General features: G+C 43.9%; 1 protein-coding gene across 1 annotated transcript; it reads right to left on the minus strand.

Annotated features, from left to right (window-relative positions):
* Nucleotides 1–216: 216 nt before the first annotated feature.
* ihha (Indian hedgehog signaling molecule a) lies at nt 217–12,078 on the minus strand. The gene is made up of 3 exons (XM_061236057.1): nt 11,517–12,078; nt 6,585–6,846; nt 217–899 (listed from the first exon to the last, which is right to left on the minus strand). Exons 1-3 carry the CDS (start codon nt 11,814–11,816, stop codon nt 217–219), a joined length of 1,245 nt encoding a protein of 414 aa, XP_061092041.1. The 5' UTR covers nt 11,817–12,078.
* Between the last annotated feature and the right edge of the window lie 7,310 nt (nt 12,079–19,388).

Below are 19,388 nucleotides of genomic sequence, written 5' to 3' on the forward strand. Positions count from 1 at the left end.
TTTCCCATCCCTCTCCTTCCTTGCTGTTATGTCCTCATTTATTTTTTCTACTCACCTGCTCTTGCTGGCTGTATTTTCTTTTTATTTCTCATCTCCCATCTTTTCCATGTATTCTCTAATCATTTATCCCTCCCTTCTCTGGTTCTATCACATTTCTCTCATTTCCCTGGTTCTCGCTCCTCTCTCTGTCGCTCCTTTCCTCCCTCCTCCTCTCTCTCATCTCTGGGAGTCTGCGACGCCCCACGGGTGAAAGTGTTCAGAGTCCAGTAGCCAGGTCCCGGCCCAGTAGAGGGCCTGTGAGTACCAGTGTATGCCGTCTCCCTGGTGGCGGCTGGGCCCGGCCCAGCGGTAGAGGAGCCTGAGGGGGGCGAAGGCCCAGTGGGCCAGGCCGTGCTGGTCCACGGCAGCGTAGCAGGAAGCCACGATGCCGTTCACCACCAGCGTGCCGTGGTGGGTGAGGGGGGCGTACGTACCCTGGTCCTCCTGCAGCCGCACCCAGGCCACGCGCGACAGGCGGGCCCGCCCCTGCCCCCCCCCCGCCGTCAGCACGCACTGTCCTGGCCGCGCGTCGCTGGCGAATATCGTCCGCGTCTCGGCCTCCTCCGGCGCCCGCCCAGAGCAGTTCCCCTCGCTCACAAACAGCAGGTGGGCGGCCGTGAGGGACAGCTGGGCTCCGCCCTCCACCCCGATTACGTAGAAGTGCTTCCGGGTCACGGGGTCACGGTCGATGAAGGCGAGGACCTCGCTGTAGACCAGCTCGCCACCTCCGTTGCTCTCGGATGAGGCCAGAACTCGGTCTCCCGGCTGAAGGTCCCGGACGGCCTTCCTGCCCCCTCTTTCCAGGCTGACCCACGCACTGCCTGGGAAACAGCCCCCCGTCTTTGCTGCAACTGAGTGTTCTGAGAGAGAGAGAGAGACAGAGTGTCAGTACCGGCCCCTAAGCAACATTATAAAATGAGTGGAAGGGTTAGCATTATAATATATTTATTTATATGTATTGTTATATTGCAGTTCTATAATATTCAGATAATATTGCTTCAGATAATATTCAAGTTACAACTGAAGAATGCATATCATCAACTGTTTAAAAATATAACTTCCAGACCGTCTTTTGAGATGATCACAATTTCAGTCCATAGGCAATGTTTATACATGCTGAAGTGCACATGCCTAAAAAAAGCATGCATAAATGGAGAAACACACTCAAAGTGCGTGTGCACCCACACACACACGCCAGAAAGCAAGCACACAAAACTAGCCCTGCCCCACTGTAGAGGAAAATAAACAGACTGGACTGGTGTGTAAGTACACATTTCAAAGTCATTCTTCACTCATTTGTCTTTCATTTCTCAACATTTAAAAATGCAGTAAAAGTTAATAAGTGACTGATGATTAAAGCTCTGTCTCCACCCCACAGGATGTCTGTGAGGTCACTGTGTGAGGCTGCTAGAGAAGGCTGGAATGGCTGTCTCAAGTCTCCAGCAGGTCCAAAACAAATATTTGGGAAAGGTAGGAACCAAGGCCAGGTGATAAGACAGCCTCAGATAAGGGATCTGAGGAAAGGAACAAGGGAATATTACCGTCCGGAAAACAAAGGAGGCCAGTTAATCATCTCAAGGAGGTGATACCTCTCATACTGGCTCAATGTAACCTGGTCTACTCCTCAAAGTGCTCAGTCTCGCTTTCTCTCAATCTCTCCTTCTCATATTCTCTCAATTTCTCTCCTCTTTCATTCACTCACTTGTTCCTTGCCCTCTCTCCTTTCCACTAAGACAGATAAAGGAATTGAGTGGATTGTTCAAAAATTGATATTTCCTCTGTCAGACAATTAGTGAACTTAAATCCTGGGGTGAAGACTATATACCATGCTACATTACTGGGTGAGAGATGTGTCTAGAGGCTAATTATGTAACTGTCAAATGATGTCTTAAGTGTTAATCAATTTTCCCTTGCCCGTTTCTAAACCTGAACCTCCAAATCCAAATAATCTCTGTCAGCCCTTCTGCATTCCATCTTCTGACTCCACTTGATTAAAGCTTTGATGCCTCTTACCCATAAGGGTTCTACTGAAACCATGTCTGCCTCTGACTGTGTCAAGTAATCTCTAGTTTCAATGAGTCCAAAGGGGATCGAATGTATCCTATCGCAGGGCTGCAGGGAATGAGTGGGTGCAGTCAGTTAGGGTCCCCGTTTATCGCCATTTAGCGACCCCCATCTGTGGACTGTATGCAAAAGCTGCAGGCAAAAGGTCTTCCTCTGACTCCACTCAGAGGAAGGCTGGGAAATGAAGCAGCTGGTGACACCACATGTTTTGGAGAACTGCTTGTGTCTACACTCCTGAAAAGGCAGTGGTGTTCATGCATTAACATCAATGCACTGCAGTTACAGATTACTGGACAATACACCTCAGGGTGGGAATTAGTTATGTTAGTTCAACCCCACATTGAGCACTGCATTTATTATACTATCATAGACAGGACCTGCTGAGCATTGAAATCTGGGGAATAGTATGGGGTGCTGGGTAGATGTTGACTGCTGGTATAGTTTGCCTTCATTATATGTAGTATAAAGAATCAAGCCACATTATATTATAATATTATATCACATGTTCTCTTACTGAGAAATACGCCTGTAGTGTTGACAACATCCACAGCCTTTTCACTGGAAATGAAAATGCTGACCATATATTCCTTGTGATACTGTACCAGGAAGTGAACTACACTAGAAGACGGAAGTTCTGGGAAACTCTTAAAATAAGTTACCTCTGTGGCCTTCTGCTATTAGGTTTATTCAGTGGCATCACATAAAGCTATAAGGTGTCCTTGTTGGACGGTTTTTCTTGAAAACTGGCCGAGGTAACTTTTGCATCATTGTACTCTTGCATACACCCAAAAAGAATCATGAAAAACTCCTTGAACAAAAAGTCCAAAAACTCTCACACGAGAGTTCTTGCTTCAGAAGTACTGCTCTACACATCCTTCAAAAATAATATACTACATAATCCACACTTGACTAGTGTACAAGCCCCACAAATGTATAAACTTGGTAAACCACAATTCTAGACACAAACTATAGTTGTTTTCGCAGGACTGAAACCATACATGGTTGCCAACAAATGCTTTCAGTTTGGTTATGCAAAACACAACTCATCCTATCAGCTTCAATTGCGGGATTTCCATAGTGAAAGACAAGGCAAGACAAATGTTAGCTTGCAAGTAAATATTGCTTGTTAGCTAACCAGCCAATAATCTAGGACCTGTTCCACTAAGCAGGATTTTAGAGTTGGCCAGATAACTGCACCGGACCCTGAATTTGGAACATGGACTGAAGTAAAAATGGCTGTTCCGGCAGGTTTTATTTTGTGCAGTTATCCGGCTAATTAAGTAATCCTGCTCGTTGGAACAGGCTTCTGGTTGCACAATCAAGCAGTACACCTACAGTACAATACTGTAGACATCCAGGAAAGCTCCCATTCAATGCTGCATCAACAGTGAAGTTGGTTCTATTTGACCATATCTTTAATGCCATATTAAAGATATGGTCAAATAGATTCTGAATAGATTCTAAAATCATACATTCTGAAACTCAGGCTGCCTTTATCATATCATGATTACCACAGTTCTGACAGAGGCTAGCTGCAAAACAGCCAAATCCTATTTCAGCAGCTGTAAATTTGACCATGGTGAAAGAGAGCTTCCCATAGTGTGCAGTGCATCCCCAGACCACATAGGATTGAGTAAGTCCTGTAGGAAACACTGCTACTGAGACCACTCCCATCTGTCTTATTGCGCTAAGCTGTGTACCTTTTAGCTCAGCACCCCAGAACTCCCAGTCCTCAATCCTTTCGTTTGGCTGCTCCCCCAGGCTGAACTTCTAGGTACAATAGTGGAGCTTCTCCTACACACGTCTGCTCACTGTCTGTCTCATTCTCCTTCTTTTTCTGTTTCTTCTTTTCTGCTTTGTCCTCTGTAAATACCACACAGTGGGTGTAGTCCTTATGACCGAAGGCTGTATTCTGTGTCTTCCATATGGCTTTATGTGTATAGCATTTTTAAGTTATTATAAAGCATTTGGATGGTCAGTACAAAGTGCTCCTGGTGGTATCAGCATTGCTGGTTGTTTCCATTGGGTTATGTGCTTGCTTGAATACAATGGTTTTTGCAAGTAATATTCATTTGCTTTGTGTACTTTTGTTTAAACATGTCCCTGCAGCCCAGTTATCGGAATTAACCACTCTGTCCAATGGTATATTTTCTAATATTGTGAATATTTGGTGGTTCCATATCTTCTCATCAGAGTTAAATAAATCCCCGCCCAACGGCAATGTTGCCACGGCGATCAAGTCAGCGACTGGAAGCGTGCAAACCGATCTGGGCAGAGAGGAAAAACAACAAAAGAAAAAAATGGAAAGAGAAATAAAACAAAAAATGGGAGAAAAGGGAAAACAAAGAGAGAAAGAAAACGGAATTTCAGGCAATGCATGAAGAAGGAGGGGAAAGTGAGAGGAAAAATGTCTGACGGCCTTTGAGGTGAGGTCCTTCCTCCAAATCTCTGCACTGCTCTAATGTACTGTAGCCTACTCTGCAACTACTACTGTACAACTGTACATAATTCAAACAATAGGTTATTAAGATCCTGAGGTGTCTCACACATAACATACCCACCTACCTGAAACTCAGAACAGATATAGATACTGTCCTGTAGATTAAACCTTGCTGCTGGTATTTACAGGAAAATTATAATGTTTATGATTAGGGGATTAGGGGATACTAGGCACTACGCTCTAAAAACATACAAAAATACACATAAAAAATAACAAATATCTCCCTGTGTACAAATAAACTTCTGAATTCAATTGTTTAAATTCTAGTGGTCCTGTTAGTTGTAAAATTAATACACAAACATGCAAGGTCCACACTATTACTTTAAAAGGCAATGAAAGTCAGAGAAGGGTTATATAGTGGTTAGCTTTGCCCTTCACTTCCACTGTAGTGGAAGTGTAGCTGTCTGCTGACCAGTGCTGTAAGAAGTTAGTGTGAGTACATTGCCAGGGTTAGCACAAGCTGAGGTTTAGCACAGTGACCACCCATAACCGTCTAGGTTACAGACACATCGACCCATGGGATGAATACAAAGTTAACAACCGAGTGTTCAACGTTTTTTTGCTACCATCTATAAACCAGACAAACAACAGCTCTGAAACACAAAAGCCTTTATGTTTGTGCTGCAATGTAATCTTTTATTTGCTTTAACCTTTCATCACAAGCAGCCCTATGCAGTATATCGTTACCGTAGAATGAAACGCTTCGATTCATTGATGAAAACCAAACTTTATCACTCCGATTAAATAGGCTAAGCTGAGCTACTCAGACTGTTCCTGCCAAACAGCATGTGTCCTCCCTCTGCACAGGGTCACACCTATAGAGGACTTTGACAAAACAACCGCACACAACCGCTCCCGCCCATGTTTACTCTGCGTATCACCCAGATAACCAAGTGCTTCAGGAAAGAGGACAAGGTTTACGCCAACACCGGAGCGCCAATCACAAACGGGCAGCGCGTCCGGCTTCGGAAAGGAGCCCAGCACAGGGAGGTGTGCGGAATTCTCCACGCAGGAGAGAAGTGAGTCTGCGCCCGGCCCAGACTCCAGGAAACCGGAAAGATAGTTCACGAGCACACGCTGTTAGCAAATCACAGCATGCCTGCCGCAGATACTAAGCCCCTAAAAACCCACAGCAAGGCTGTACTGTGAAAAAAAGATCTACAGACAGAACAGAGAGAGAAGTTAGGCAACCAGCCTGAGGCGATCACACCGTATGACTACCGAACCGGCAATGCGCAACTGAAAACATAACAAGTATGACACAGAAGAGGGAATGGTATGGGCACATTCAGTAATTTGGAAAACAAAGCCATTCTGAATCCAGCCTGTCTCCTCAGAGGGAAAAAAAAGTTTGGGATTGGGCTCTGGTTGGATTTGTTTAGTTTGTACAGACAGCTGAGTCCTCGCCCAAGGAGAGGGTGGTGGGGGGTGGTCTGAATCCAGGTGGACACTTCCTTTTTGTCTGCTGCTTAATTTGTTCCCTGCAGACTCGGGTGTATCTCAGGTGTTGGTCCAGTAATGATGTGGGCTGTGGTCGCTTCATTACCCATCCTCCAGGTCTGGCGCTTACCTCACCTGGACTAATGACCTGGCTGCACCCTCGTCCTCCTGGGACAGGCATGTCCAGCCCAATCCCTTATCTACCGAGAGCCCAGCTGCCCACTTACAATCTGCCCCTTTCAGCCACATTTCATAAACCCACTCAAAATCCTAAATCAGGGTTAAATCAGCTCTAAGAGAGTAATTCACACAGATAGAGTACATTCATCCGATTTGGACTCATGTAAACTCTGTTAGAGTTAAATAACACAGAACATTATTGAGTGTGAGCACATATGAAGCAAGAATTAAGAAACCCTTTTTTTCCATTAGTTGTGATTAGATTGAAAATAAATGTGGACACACGCGCACATTCAAGCAGCGAGTCCTGGCGGTATGATATCTACGGTGTTTCATTTCTCTGCCCGTCTCGCTCTCCTACCTGACTTGACGCTGCAGTGCACGTGGGCCTTGGACTCGTAGTAGACCCAGTCGAAGCCGGCCTCCACAGCCAGGCGGGCCAGCATGGCGTACTTGTTGCGGTCACGGTCGGAGGTGGTGATGTCGACCGCACGGCCCTCGTAGTGCAGCGATTCCTCAGAGTGGTGGCCGTCCTCGTCCCAGCCCTCCGTCACGCGCAGCTTCACGCCCGGCCACATGTTCATCACCGAGATGGCCAGAGAGTTCAGCTTGTCCTTGCAGCGCTGTGAGGGGGTGGGGGTGGGGGTGGGGGGGGAGAGTAGGCGACAGACGCAGGAGGCAGAGACAGACACAAAGGACAAAGGGACAACAAAGAGTCAGGGGTGGCACTGAATCCGTGCACACAACACGCATACACTGACACATACACTCTTTCACTCTATCTCTGCCTCATTCTCTCACACACACACAGGCACACATAAGACTGCTTGCAATAAACAACATTTAAAACAAGGTTAAAACGATCCACATTAAAGCAAAGATGATGAGGGACAGAAAGGCTAGGGGGGGACATTGGCCAACAGACAGACATCAAATGAGCAGCTGGGCAAGTGCGTAGATTAGGATAGATCAGGGAAAGGCATGATAATAAGACAAAAAAGAAGGAAAGGTAGAAATCACTAAAAGAATCACATAATATAATAATCTCTAATTTATCTCTTCTGACAAAAGATTAAAGTGAAATGAATTTTGGGAGTGAATATGCTGCTTGCCATGAGGGTATTGTGAGAGACAGAAGAGGGAAAGTGTTGGCTGAAGTGTATGTGTACATATAGAGGGCAGGTTTCACAGTAGAAATGCACTGTGCTTGATATGCAGAATCAACATGATTAATCACACATTGCTGTGAGATACCAATTCAGATTACCAAATCTTCTCATTTTTGATTTTCCAATTGTCAAAATTTAAGTCCAGAGCTGTAGAGTAAACCCTATTTATACAGAATTAAACTTATAATAATAATAAAACAGTTACGTTAATCTCACATTCAAACATCTGCAGGAAGTCAAAGTGTTTGTGGATTTTACTTCAGAAATACAGAACAAAGCTTCAAATACAGCACTATGTACTATTTTGTACTATCTCTGAGTTCTTTTGATCACAGTCTCTTAAATCATCCTTAGCGATTGAGCGCCCCCCCCACACATCTCCCACTCCATCTTCTCTTTCAGCACGATAGATGGATGCTTCATCTCTTCTCTATAATGATCATGGTAAGCCCTTATCTCTGAACGGTAGGGATGCTGGGGTATAATGTGCCCAATGCACATTACAGGATCAAGTAGGTGCCAGGGATTCCATTTCTGCCCCTCCCGTTTTTAGCAGAGTAGTGATAAACACACTCACTCTGAATAATTCAGTAATGCGTCGCCCCTCCAGACACTGCTGTGCACCTCTGTTGTGCCGCTGTCTGACAGTCTGAGTACGCAGGGTGGAGATAGAATGGAGAGATAAGAGTCTAATGTGGAGAAAGAGAGTGGGCTTTGGGCACTCTCATCATCCCATATCGCAGAACCCGGAGGAATACGGGTTAGGAGCGGAGCTGCTCTTGCTTCAACTGAACATTCAAACCGTAGGACACATCAAAGTTAAAACAGAATTACAGGCTTGAAGGAACAACCCATTGCACATGCAAAATAGTACTTTTCTCATAGTCACTTGCCACAATGAGCATCGGCCCCTGACCCCTTAAAACCCAGAGCTTCAAAATGAGGCTTCCGTCATTTCTACTGTGCCCAACCTTTTGACAAGGAGTGACCTCGGACGGCAACAGAGAATACATTTTAGTGATAGTGACGATATAGGACAGTACACAGAATGTCTAGATTGGTGTCAAACCTTCAACGGATAGATCTTTGCACACAGGAACTGACAGGTTAACTGTCTTTCTCTTCAGTGCAGAGGGACCAGCAAGCACTTCCATACTTCCCCCCCTACTGCTTCAGGGCACCACCCCTACCCTATGGGCGCCTGCACTGAGACATCACTGCCCCCAACACGGTACACTAGAACCAGAGGGAGCCACAAGGGGGTCTGCAGGCCTCTGTGTACACTGGGGAAGAACAGGGCACAGAGCACGGAATGAAGGTGTTAACTGAAGAACGTCTTGGGACACCATGGTCCAGCTCCCCGAAATGGGGTTTGGTCAGAGAGAGTAAACAAGGAGTGAGAGGGTCTGTGAGTACCGGGAGAGGGTGGGCCGACCCTTATTCTCAGCGCTGGCTCCGAATTGTACAGTCACTCCCATTCAGGTGCAATAGTTCTCTGAGACTCCCCGATCTTCAGAGCGTTTGATCCCTGACAAATTAAGACTTCACTGTGACCACCTGCACCATGCTATGTGGTAATAGGAAAGCTGGGTAGTGTTCAGGCAGATGGTTTAATCCTCTGTTGAGAAGAATTGACAGCTTTTCTTGAGGACAAATGTGACTGTCTGAGGTGAGGTTTTATGTAGACTGAGGGCGTTTAAGGTGTTGCTTCATTTTTGACTAATCCCCCTTTTCAGCAGTTGGCTATTGCTACATAAGCTGCTAAGGAGGAGGGATTTGGTCTTAAATCTCAGGTACAGTTTGAGCTCGAGTTTTTATTACATGGTGTTCCTATAATTACCGTTCTATGTTGAACATTTATAAAACATTTTAAATGTCAAAATCCTTTCCAAATTCTCAAATCAATGATAGACAAAACAGGTCTCAATTATTACTAATTACGAGTTAAACATTCTGGTTACAATTTTCCAATTAAAAACAGAAACCAACACATCTAGTAATAGTGTTTGCACAGTTAAACTAAAACTATTATTTGAAACTATCTGAAACAGGCACAATTGTTTGGATATTTCTGAAAACAGAAGCAGCAAGGTATATGGAGTGAATACACAAAACCTGAAAATGTCAATATTACAGCCTGCTCGGGAGAAATTCAATATTAACCCCATAACTCAATGGATTTTACTTGAATAGGCAAATCACCATCTCTAATAAAAAGCGCAGTGACGTTCTGATTTGAGTGGTGCCAGACATGCACGCCACGCACCCCCTGTCAGCCTAGTACACAAGGGATAATTAGATGCTGACAAACTGTGAAGTCCTATAGCTTGATTGTCCAGGTGTTTTGAGATAGCTATCATTCGTTTTCGTACAGTTTCGTTTCTTTACGCTTATTTTAATTACAGTTTCTTATCGAGCCGTGGAGTGTCAAGGCGGACCTATGTCTTTAAAGATTTAAACTCCAAAATGGAATGGTGGTAAAATTCAGACTGAGTCGATTCACTTCACTGCATGTTTCGGTAAATAAGTGCACGGGGACACAAATACGCTCTGCTTATTTTGAGCTACAGAAATGAATCAGCAGGGTGTTTCACAATGACAGTAAAGCTAACATTTAAAAAGTCTATTTATGTTATTTCCTTCGAGAAGGCCGAAAAATTTAAACCATGAGGAATAATTCATTTTTTTCCATGTGGGTGTTGGACTTTAGGGATAAGAATAGAGTATTACAGAGCTGTAATAGATGCCTATTCACAGGATGGTGTGGATTTCGACTTCTATTTTTTTCCTTTGCGGTTTAAAAAACGAACTGAGTTCATAAATCAGCTTGTGAACTTTGTTGGTTTTGCTTTCAAGGTAAAGATCGACGGGGTTTCTGTAGGAGCGGTTTCGCAGTAACCACGAGCTACACAAACATTCACCGCTGCACTGACAACACGCGCCTGTGCGCACCTTCAGCTTCGACTCGAACAGTCGCGTCTATATATATAGCTATATGCGATGCTGCCACTTGAGGGAGGGAAAAGTCACCACTGAATCAAAATAAGAGGCAAAAAAATGTGTATATAATTAAGTCTTAAATGTATGCGAAGTGGACTATTTTTGTACGCGTTCGGTACAAAAACAAACAAAACAAAATAAAAACAAACAGGAGATTGCCTATGTAACAGGGCGGCAGCAGTCACACAGGAGCTCATAAATTGTGTTGTGGTCAAGTAAACGCTTGGTACTGTATAAACGTGTGTAAGGTGACAGGAAAGACGGAGTGAGAGAAATTCCTCGGTGAGATCGAGCCCTCATTCCCTCGTGGACTCGTTGACATTAGGGCTCCCGTATTCTGAGGAAGCCCAGTCATGAGTTAGCTATAAATGATTTACTCTTAGGAATTGGGGGGAAAATCCACGCGGAACACATTAATATTTTTGTCGTTAATTTTGTGACAGTTCAAAGCACCCGGTTGCACTGACCAGTTTAACCAAACAGAAACTCAAAACAGGGGAGATGGTGTTTTGATTAAGCCTCGTTACTTTTTATAGATAAAACTACTTCTGGTGTCAGCCACAGCAGTCTCCAAACTAGTACAATTATTGCAATTGATTGACCACCATTTAGGCATAAGATGCCTTCACATCGTGAAAACGGGGTTTTCCTGGACTTTTGTAGATCCGGGGTAACGTATGGAAAGCCAAAGGGATATGCATGTGCGTGTGTGTATGTTCTAAAAAGCGGTTCTTGTGGCGTAGTAAAACTCGCATATTCAAGTCATTTGAAGACTACTTCATCACCTTTTAATAAAATATATAAAGTGGTTTCAGTTTTGGAAATGTTCTACCTGTTTTGATAACGAGAAAAGTAATATGTGACTTCTGCGTAACTGTGCTCTGTAAATACGCGCAGTCAGCAATCAGTTCTTTCCACTCAGTCTGGGAAGGAAAAAGTAAATAGCGACCAATCAATAGGTTGAGTTCGACCAGGTTTACACCGGGAGCAAAGTGCAAGCGACACTCACGCACAGGTAAATATCCAGTCTGTCGATATCCGTGTCATGACAGCTTTCTGGAAATGGCGAGAGAAATGTGGAAAAAATGTTTGACAAAGTTTAAGTCCAATTACGTGCGTCTTACCTGTGTCATCAGTCTATCCGCACCTGTGTTCTCTTCATCTTTGAATATGATGTCAGGGTTGTAATTAGGAGTCAGCTCTTTAAATCGTTCCGAATTCCGGGTTATTTTGCCCTCGTATCTACCACTCGCCCCTAGTGTTTTCTCGGCCACGTTAGGGCTGAACTGCTTGTAGGAGAGCGGCGTAAGCTTCCTCGGCGGCCGTCTCTTGCCGTATCCCCTTCCCGGCCCACAGCCCTCGTTGACCGGAGAGAGAATTAAGGCGCATCCGATGAAGAGCGCCACGAACATAGACAGCCGCATTCCACCCTCACCGGCTGGCACTCCGATCCGGAGTGGCAAGATGGCACAGATCCCTGTTGTATTTCAAGCTACCCCCTCCCCCTTTTTGCTCCTTATTTCCCCCACGGGGTACGGGAGGGGGAGGAGGACAGACCCCTTATGACTGTATCACCGAGTCCCCGGTCCTCGCCATCCCGGTGCGCAAAAGGAGACTCCGCCAAAGGAGACGCAGCTTGTACCGGTGAAAGGAAACCAGGAGAAATCAGATGATGCTGGCACGTTCGTTCACCTCACTCTCTGAAGCTCCTTTCTCTGAGTCCATGTGCAGACATGAGCATAAATAGGAAAGTCCGTTTATTTTGGCAAACAGGTTCAAAGTCGTTCTTCTGTGAGAAACGGCCACAGACGGACCTGAAGCTGCGCTTTACTTTGGGGTAGCGGTCAAAGGATGTCCCCGCAGCGGTTTTCGCTGTTCTGGTTGGCTTTGAATGCGTCCCTGTGGCGCACGACTCCCGGCTGAAATGGAAATTGACGGGATCCAAGAGATCAGTTGCCGCTCAAGACCGCACCCTGCCAGCCCTGCCCTTCTGTTCCAGCCTACCTCTCCTCCCATCGGGTCACACTGGCTGTGCCGTAGTTTTATTACCCACCCGCTCCACTATTCCCCTGCTCGCCACAGTGTGCCTGCCCCTGAGCAGACAAACACCAGCCTACTGCCGCTTGCCTCTCACCGACAGTCCTTTGCACTCTGTGGCGAAGTGGACGCTCTCGCGCGCACACAGTATACAATAGTAAAGATAAGTGGTTGCCTCTTGCTTGACGCGAGTCTAGATTGCAAGAGTGCAGTCTGGTTTGATTAATACAGAGTACTGTGTAGTCATGGTATTTTTTACAAAGAGTCTGTCACTTTTCATTAAAAAACCTGACTGCAGTGTTAAATCTATTGTTGTTATTATTATTATTATTATTATTATTATTATTATTATTATTATTATTATTTGCACTACCCTGCAAATGTAGGTTATTTACACTCACTGATCACTTTATTAGGTGGACCTGTAGACCAGCATGTTAATGCAAATGTTTAATCAGCCAGTGAGCAGCAGTGAGCAGTGAGCAGCAGTTCTGCGGACAGAAACGCACTTGTTAATGAGAGAGATCAAACTGGATACTACCAACATTAGTTACAACCTTATACAGCAATTAACTCACTTTGCCATTAAACCATTGGCTGTTTTCTCTATGTACAATTAAAGACAAAAAACAATAACTATTCTGTAATACATTAAAAAAAAGATCTGGCAAGTACATCCCCCGCACAGGATTTTTAGCATAACACCATTATTATCACACCCCACCTTTATTAATGGTTTGAGAAAGAGGGATGACTAGCCATATTTTAAAGATATTCTGCAATGAACAGAGAATCTATTGGGACCCATTTCTCAGCTGTGCTTTCCCGATGTTGCTGTGGTTACCAATTTTTTTTGCCCACTCAAGAGCAAATATACGCTCTGTGAGCATTTTATCACGTATATATTAAACTTATTTTTTAGACTTATTAAGTCTTCTGCTGCTGTAGCCTATCCACTTAGAGGTTTGATGCATTGTGTTCAGAGATGCTCTTCTGCATACCACTGTTGTAATGTGTGCTTATTTGCATTGCTGTCACTACTGGCCATTCTCCTCCTGCTCACTGGATGTTATTTTTTTTTTTTTCACACCATTCTCTGCAAACTCTAGAGACTGTTGTGTGTGAAAGTCCCAGGAGATCAGCAGTTTCTGAGATAGTCAAACCACCCTGTCTGGCACCAACAATCATTCCACAGTCAGTGTCACTTAGGTAACATTCTTTCCCCATTCTGATGGTTGATGTGAACATTAACTGAAGCTCCTGACCCGTATCTGGATGCTTTTTATATTTCACTGCTGCCACACAATTGGCTGATTAAATAATTGCATGAATAAGTAGGTGTTCTTAATAAAGTGCTCAGTGAGTGTCTTTTGTGCTAGCCCAAAACATTTATCCTTACATATGTTTTTTTACATGTCAAAACAACTGTTTAAAGTTTGCTTCTATCATTTAAAATATCAAAGTGATTATTATTATTAGATAACTCTTCAACCCGACAAATTATAATTATTTATTTTATTTAACATTCTCAGTGACATATAGAGGGTGGGACCCTGATTCACAATGGTGCTGAGGTACAATAAAACCAAAAATAAATAAAGAAAAAATGTATAAGAAAGAAAGAGAGGTAATAATAACTGGCATCAGTTGAAACCGTTACGATTGCAATGAGCTAGATTCACGTTCAAACATCTAAAATGTCCCAGTGCTACAAAAGAATCAAGTTTCAGTATAAATATCTAATGACCCACCACTCTCCCACAATCCACTAGTGGGTCCCCAGTGAACCACTAACCTAAGGTCTTCACTCTGGAATCAAGTGTGAATCAAGTGTGAGGCTTTTAAATGTAAATCGGCCAGAGGGTTCCCTTTGCCACCGCTTTAAGGCACAGGAGATAGACGGAGAAGAAGGAGAAGGATCTGTTCATTTTGAAATTCCTGACCCATCCCTGTTTCTTCAGTTTGGCTGAGCTCCTGTGACCCAGATCACCATTCACTGCTCCTCCTCTACATTCATGAAAAACAAGACATTATGGGTGCCTTTACCTCAAAGAGCAAATGTGATAGTATTTCCACTGAGGCAAAAAAAATAAAATTAAAATGAAATCTTTGGTCATATAGCTCTGTACCATTTTCCTGCCAAGGAAGTTAGAAAATTTCAAAACACAGTGAAAATCTAAATTTGCACTGTTGTATGTATACGAACAGTACCCACAGAAAGAGCATGACACAATACATTACTTTGTTCTGGTTGAATTTACTGGGTGAGACATCACTTCTTATTGTGGTATAGCTGACATAAGAGGTTTAGAGGTTTAGCATAATACTCAGAATCTCAGAAGTCATTACTTTATTTCAAGAAATTATTAAAGTAATTGCAAAATACATTCCAGAGATCAACAGTAGTGTTTACAAAGGGGCAGAATAAATTGTTTTCATGTGGTTACTGTAGGTGGTTATAGTCATACACTAGTCTTCTGGCTTTTGTTGTGGTGATATTACAGGCAGGGCTTCTATGTGGGTTTGAACCGTCAATTCTTTTCATGCTATGCAATGTATTTGTATTTGATGAGGTTCATTAAAATAGATTGCAATTTGAAAGGAGCTTTTGTAGGAGCCTTTCTTGGAAATAGAAGCTGCCCTTCCTATTCTCCACACATAGCAGTCTCTTTAGCTGTCTCCTTATGGGTAGAGAGGAAACAACTAGCTAGCTACACTTCAGCAATTGTATTGTATGTGAATTGTGGAAGTCTAGAAAGTTATCAGAAATGCAAACCTGCTGTATATGACAGGGTAGACATGGCTTGCATTTAGTTATTTTAATTGTAATGTTGGAACATACCTCTACAAGCAGGAACAGGAAGCTTTGCTTCTGTGCTGTAAAACATGAATATATAGCACTGTCCTTGACAATGTGTTTATTTGTATGATGCTCTCAAAGAAACATCATTCACAATAAAGTTGTGTTAAAACATTTTTCCTGAATGTTCTACACTTGGCAACAATATCTAGATGTTGGCATTGACATAGATCTGAACAGACATTATTATTGGGTGAAGTAAAATTAATATTTTCAGGGCTGCAGCATTTCTGATGAAATTTTAATTTGCAGGGAAAGTAAGAAGGATTAAAAACATAATCAATAAAAAACAAATCTGGAGCTTCTTTTTTTGTTTTGTGGCTGTGTGAAGTTGTATTTAAATTATATATCTCAGAGGGTACAGAAGTTAATGTTTGTAAGTGTGTGAATCTGTGGTCATTGCAGTTATTTATGTGGGAAAAATGTGCCAAAAGTTCAGTGCTGTATAGATAGTTGGTTCCCCACCAACCAATACCTGCCATCCTAAAAAGCTTCCCTTGCTCCAATATAAATATGTGCATGAAATAAGTTCATCAGGATAGATGAGACCGTGCGGCACTGGTGCTTTGCTGCCACTGTGGTAATGAGTGGTATGTTTGATTCCACTGGCATGCAGTCTTCTGTGCAGTCACAGCAGTGTCCAGCAGAGTCTGTATAAGTCCAAAGACTGTTCCCCCTTGTACAAGGAAAATTTAATTCCACACGTACAAAATACACAAACGTGGAAATATATTGAAATGTATTTGACAATTAATTTCTGGGCAAATTATGATAGTGTTTATTGTACAATGTAACTGTCATTGAAGTTTACCATTTCACAACAGTATCCTAAATGTAATATTTTGTTATCACTGGAATCTATATTTAAATATTTAGAATATTATTAATATAGCCTTCCATTGTCTCAAAATTGCCAAAACAAGATTTCTTCATACATTTACATTTATGCATGTAACATACTTTCCCCAAGAGATTGAGACAGGTAACATGTTTACATACAGTCTGCTTATGAAGTAAGACATTTACTGGAGAAATTCAGGTTAAGTGCCTGGCTCAAAGGTACATCCTTAGTGCCCCGCCTTAGAATTAAACCTGCAAGCTCTGAGTTACGTACAAACCCCCTAGCCATTATAGTACTCCCACCCATAATTACACCAGGCTAACAGAGTTAACTTAACCCAAAATTAATGTAAGTGATCAAAGTCATGTTGATTCTATTTCTGCACTTGACAAAGATGAGATAAAATCTGAAAAGAATGTTCTACTCTGGTTAAATCTTAAAGCTTTGCTGGTGAAGAGTCTATACTGCCACAGCTGCCCAGAGTTGGTTTTGTGTGCTCATGGTCATTGGCCATGGTTTTGGGGATGGTGTTGCTTCCGAATGAATTTCTAATGCATCGCACTCTGGCTACAGTCGTGCTGCTGAAACTGAAGTGGGTGAAGGTACTGTTATGAAGTAGCACAGGGTTATCTTAGTAGAAGGCCACATGCTTTCATTGCTGTGAAGAGACTTTGCCCTACAACTGGGCTTTGCCCTATTTTTCACAGTTGCACAGAGCAGGTGTGATCCAGGTGTGATCAAAACTCTGGCCCTGTGAGAAAGCCGCAGGCCTAGAGCCTCAACCAGAGACCAACAGGATCAATATACCAGGGTGTTCAACTCAGGTACAGAAGGCTGCAAACACAGCAGCAATATACACAGGATATAAAGATAAGATCCCCAGCTTCTTCTCTGGAGCTGCATGGCCAATAGAGGGAAGTTTGGGCACAGGGGGAGAAAGGAGGTAGATTTGGGATACCAGATTTATTATGAATGCGTTCCTCCTTAGCGCAGCCTATTTTAGCCTGAAGTGTGAAAGATGCACCACACAGACAGAGGGACGTCTGTGTGAACCCAGACTGGTTTGACTCCCTCTCCCTCTCTCTCTCCCTCCCTCTCTCTCTCCATCTCTCCCTTTCTCCCTCTCTCTCTCCCTCTCTCACTCTCTCTCCCTCTCTCTCTCTCTCTCTCTCTCTCTCTCTCCCTCTCTCCCTCTCTCTCTCTCTCTCTCAGGTCTGAGGGTGAGAGGCGAGGGGAATGCTAAGCCACAGAGAGGGGCTTAAGAATAGACACAGTGGTGACACACACATACTGTTCACACTTTTTTTTATATAAAGAGGACAAACTCTCCAAATTAGCTCTTCAAATATTTACCTGCAAAAATTGGTGGTCTCTGGCTGCTTTCAGAAAGAGGGACACCTAAATATACTGCTCAGGTTTACGGGCTTACATTGATTTTTAAAAATTTATTATTTATTTATTCAAATGGCATAAAAATAGCTGTATGCTCTCACTTTTTACTTCCTCCGGACACAGAGGGGCTATGTGAAGAGTGAGATACACAGAGAAATCAGCATACTGCTGTCTCTTTCCTCACCCTTTCCCTCCCTCCATTTCATTTCATCTCCCCTTCACTCTTTGTTTTCCTCAGTGTCTCCCTTACTCTGCCTTATCTTCTCTGTATCTTTCAAATAAAATTTTAAATTCGAATGGCTTTATTGGCATTAATAGAAATCAATCATTCTTGCCAAAGCACATACACTATATAATATAGTATATCACTCACTGCTGCTGTTTGTATTCTTCACTTGTTTTGTCATACGATGCATCTGCACCAGGGAGAACCCTTTTTTCAACCTTTATATTTCACATCCATAAAATTATTTGAATGGTCATCTTAAAAAAAAGAGCAGGAACAGGATGGTTGAAAGAGCAATGAAAATAAGCCAGTATAACGGCTAAAAATAGGCTTGGTCAGAGACAACCTGGTTCAGAAACCTCTCACAGATTATTATCCACTCGTACTTTCCAAAAACTCGATGGCATTGCATTCAAATACTTCTCTACACTTTACTGAGCTTGTTGGGTAAATTGGAACCTATGAAATACTCAAAAAGTATAAACCCAACTTCCGGTTCTCTTGGTTGGCTTAATTGCGCCAGGCAAGATCAGTATTTGACCCAGGTCTGTTTCACTCGCACGCCATGACCCTGCTATTCACCAGCTCACCACATAGCATACTCACCCTGACAAGTGGAGAGAGCATCGTTCCAGGTGAGGCCTAGCAGAACCAGCCTGGCTGCTGATAGATTCACTTATTTTGCTGTGAGGCTGGAGATCATAGAGATACGATTACAGAGTCAGCAGCACCCCAGTCAGTTTGTCCTCTTCCCTTGGGGGACATAAATAAAGACAGAGCTGCCTTCAGGCCTGCGTGTTGGACTTGGCTGTTGACAATGCCTCAGAAGTGGTCAGATCCAGTACAAAATCCCTCCTGCCCTCAAAGAAATGGGACTGCGTCTTCTAAAGGCAGCTAAGTCAGACCAGAAGCTCCTCTCTGTCAGCCTGTCGATGGCAGTGGTTCAGACACCAGCCATGGCCCTTCTAGCAGAAAGCCATTGATGTAGCAGAGTTATTAATTTGCCCTGCGAAATAAGAGGACACTAGGCCAAGACAGAGGGAGATGGGCGCCTTTCAAAAGATGCCAGCCGGAGTCATCTTTCATCAACCGACCAAGGGGCAAACTGACTGGGTCTTCACATGGGCACCAGGGCTGCCCACGGCCTGACCAACAAAGGGTGCACAGGAGGGGAGGGAGAGGGCGCATGGCGTGTTGATGTTCTCCTATTATTAGCTGGTAAACAACTCTGTTTTTAGTTGTACTTGTTTTCACGAGTAGGGTCCATGTGGGCTGTGGTGGGCTTGGTGTTTGAGCTGCTGTTTGCAGCCCTCCAGGTGCTAAAAGCCATTTCCTGCTCCTTCCTTCTCCTCCACAGCCTCATTTACACCCAACGGCTCCGACGGCGCGTCTGTTTACTCGCCGACGTCGCTCAGCCCACGCTCGCTCGGGTTCCTCGGGTCATGCGATCATTTCCCGCACAGGCTCCTCCGAGGGACCTCCTCTATGTCCAAGCCCCAGGCAGCGGAGAGCCGAGCGGCCGGCCCGTTGGCGGTTTTGGCGCGGTCGCCATCAAGGTTAAATGACTCAATGATCTGTACGTCTGTCCTGCAGCGGCGCAGCAGCGAGAGCTCGCTGGTCCGGCCCAGCAGGAGCGGGAG

Source organism: Conger conger, chromosome 3 (assembly GCF_963514075.1).
Source record: "Conger conger chromosome 3, fConCon1.1, whole genome shotgun sequence".
In the NCBI taxonomy this organism is placed as follows: Eukaryota; Metazoa; Chordata; class Actinopteri; order Anguilliformes; family Congridae; genus Conger; species Conger conger.

Excerpts from the sequence above, each read along its gene's own strand:
- ihha (XM_061236057.1), bottom strand. The coding sequence starts at position 11,816 with ATGCGGCTGTCTATGTTCGTGGCGCTCTTCATCGGATGCGCCTTAATT. Across the intron at positions 6,847-11,516 it reads CGGATAGACTGATGACACAG|CGCTGCAAGGACAAGCTGAA; the intron begins GTAAGACGCACG and ends ACCCCCTCACAG. Across the intron at positions 900-6,584 it reads GCACTGCAGCGTCAAGTCAG|AACACTCAGTTGCAGCAAAG; the intron begins GTAGGAGAGCGA and ends TCTCTCTCTCAG.